The sequence below is a fragment of the Nothoprocta perdicaria genome, unplaced genomic scaffold (assembly GCF_003342845.1).
Source record: "Nothoprocta perdicaria isolate Ctin4 unplaced genomic scaffold, notPer1 scaffold_497, whole genome shotgun sequence".
Classification (NCBI taxonomy): Eukaryota; Metazoa; Chordata; class Aves; order Tinamiformes; family Tinamidae; genus Nothoprocta; species Nothoprocta perdicaria.
Genome location: NW_020455751.1, coordinates 1 through 1,811, shown reverse-complemented (window position 1 = coordinate 1,811; position 1,811 = coordinate 1). Strand labels below are relative to the sequence as shown.

Sequence of the window (1,811 nt, the reverse complement as noted above, 5' to 3'; positions counted from 1 at the left end):
GGATCCGCCAGCTGGGAATCCTGGATCCGCCACCTGGGAACGCCGGATCCGCCAGCTGGGAACGCCGGATCCGCCCCTTGGGAATGCCGGATCCGCCAGCTGGGAACGCTGGATCCGCCAGCTGGGAACGCCGGATCCGCCAGCTCCGCTCTTCGTCTGCGTTGGCCGCTCCGCCCCCAACCGCCCTCCTTTCACACATACACACTACTTAAAAAACCAGAAAAATAGCTTTATTTCTTGGAAGAGCCCTTGGAGCGCGCGGGCGCTCAGCGCGGCAGCGGCCGCCGCACCTTCCTGCGCCGCCTGTGCTTCGCGGCGCCCTCGGCCTGCGCGGGGGCCGGGAACGGGAACGGGAATGGGAACGGGAAGGGCCCCGCGCCCGGCGCCCCGGCGCCGCCCGGCAACACGCGGCTGAGGAAGGCGTGCAGGTCGGCGCTGCCCTTGGCCGGAGCCCTGCGGGACGGAGCGGAGGGTGGGCGGCGAACGGGAGCGTCCCGCGCTCCAATGGGAACGCCCCACGCTCCACTGGGAATGCCCTGAACGTCCCATGCTCGAGTGGGAATGTCCTGAACATCCCGCGCTCCAATGGGAACGTCCCACACTTCATTGGGAACGTCCCACACTCCACTGAGAACGTCCCACGCTCCACTGGGAATGCCCTGAACGTCCCATGCTCGAGTGGGAATGTCCTGAACATCCCGCGCTCCAGTAGGAACATCCCACACTCCAGTGGGAACGTCCCATGCTCTCAAGGGGAACATCCTGAGCGTCCCGCATTCCCAAGGGGCATGTGCCAAGCGTCCCGTGCGCCCTGTGCTCGCAAGGGGAATGTCCTGAGCATCCCGCACTCCCAAGGGGAACATCCCGCGCGCCCCGCGCTCCTAAGGGGAACATCCTGCGCTCCCAAGGGGAACATCCCGCGCGTCCCGCGCTCCTAAGGGGAACATCCCGCACTCCCAAGGGGAACATCCCGCGCGCCCCGCGCTCCCAAAGGGCACGTCCCGCACGCCCTGCGCTACCAAAGGGCACGTCCCGCGCGCCCCGCGCTCCCAAAGGGCACGTCCCGCGCGCCCCGCGCCCCGCCGGGACCCCCGCGCCCTCACCGGTGTCGCCCGGCGGCGCCGCGCGGCCCGGCCGAGATGTGGTAGAGCACGCGGTGGGTGTCGGGGGCGATGGGCACGCGCTGGCAGCCGGCCCACTCTGCGGGAGAGCGGCGGCTGAGCGGGGCCCCGCGCGCCCAGCCCCCCGGCACCCCGGCACCCCCGGGACCCCCGGCACCTGTGACGTCGAAGACCCTGCCGCCCGTGACGGCCAGGTAGGTGACGCGCAGCCCCAGCAGGCTGGACTCGGCCCACAGGTCGCCCTCGCCGGCCGCGTGCAGCCGCCCGCACGCGGCGCAGTAGCGGGCGCGGAGCGGCTCCCGCGGCACCGCGAACCTCCTGCGGCGGCGAGGGCCGGCGTGAGCGCCGCGCGGGCTCCGCCGGGACCGGGAGCGCCGCAGGGGCGGCCTCCGCGGAGGCACTGGGGAGGCTGGAGGAGCGGCCTCCGCGGAGGCTCCATGGGAGATGGGAAGGCCAGAGGGGCGGCCTCCACGGAGGCTCCGCGGGGAATGAGAACGCCGGAGGGGCGGTCTCCGCGGAGGCTCCATGGGGAGCTGGGAATGCCGGAGGGGCAGCCTCCGCGGAGGTACCGGGAGGGCCGGAGGGGCAGCCTCTGTGGAGGCTCCGCGTAGGGACCCGCAAACGCCAGAGGAGCAGCCTCCATGGAGGCTCCACAGGGACCGGGAACGCCGCAGGAGCGGCCTCCGCGGA

At 72.3% G+C, this 1,811-nt stretch overlaps 1 protein-coding gene across 1 annotated transcript in view; it reads right to left on the bottom strand.

Annotated features, from left to right (window-relative positions):
* Window positions 1–1,439, bottom strand: part of SARNP (SAP domain containing ribonucleoprotein) — a gene marked incomplete at its 5' end in the record, with an annotated part of 19,521 nt that extends 18,082 nt beyond the window's left edge. Inside the window, 4 exons of the mRNA XM_026047376.1 lie at window positions 34–121; window positions 291–453; window positions 1,104–1,200; window positions 1,279–1,439. Coding sequence (XP_025903161.1) covers window positions 34–121; window positions 291–453; window positions 1,104–1,200; window positions 1,279–1,439 — 509 coding nt within the window. The remainder of the gene's footprint in view (window positions 1–33; window positions 122–290; window positions 454–1,103; window positions 1,201–1,278) is intronic.
* Window positions 1,440–1,811: the final 372 nt, after the last annotated feature.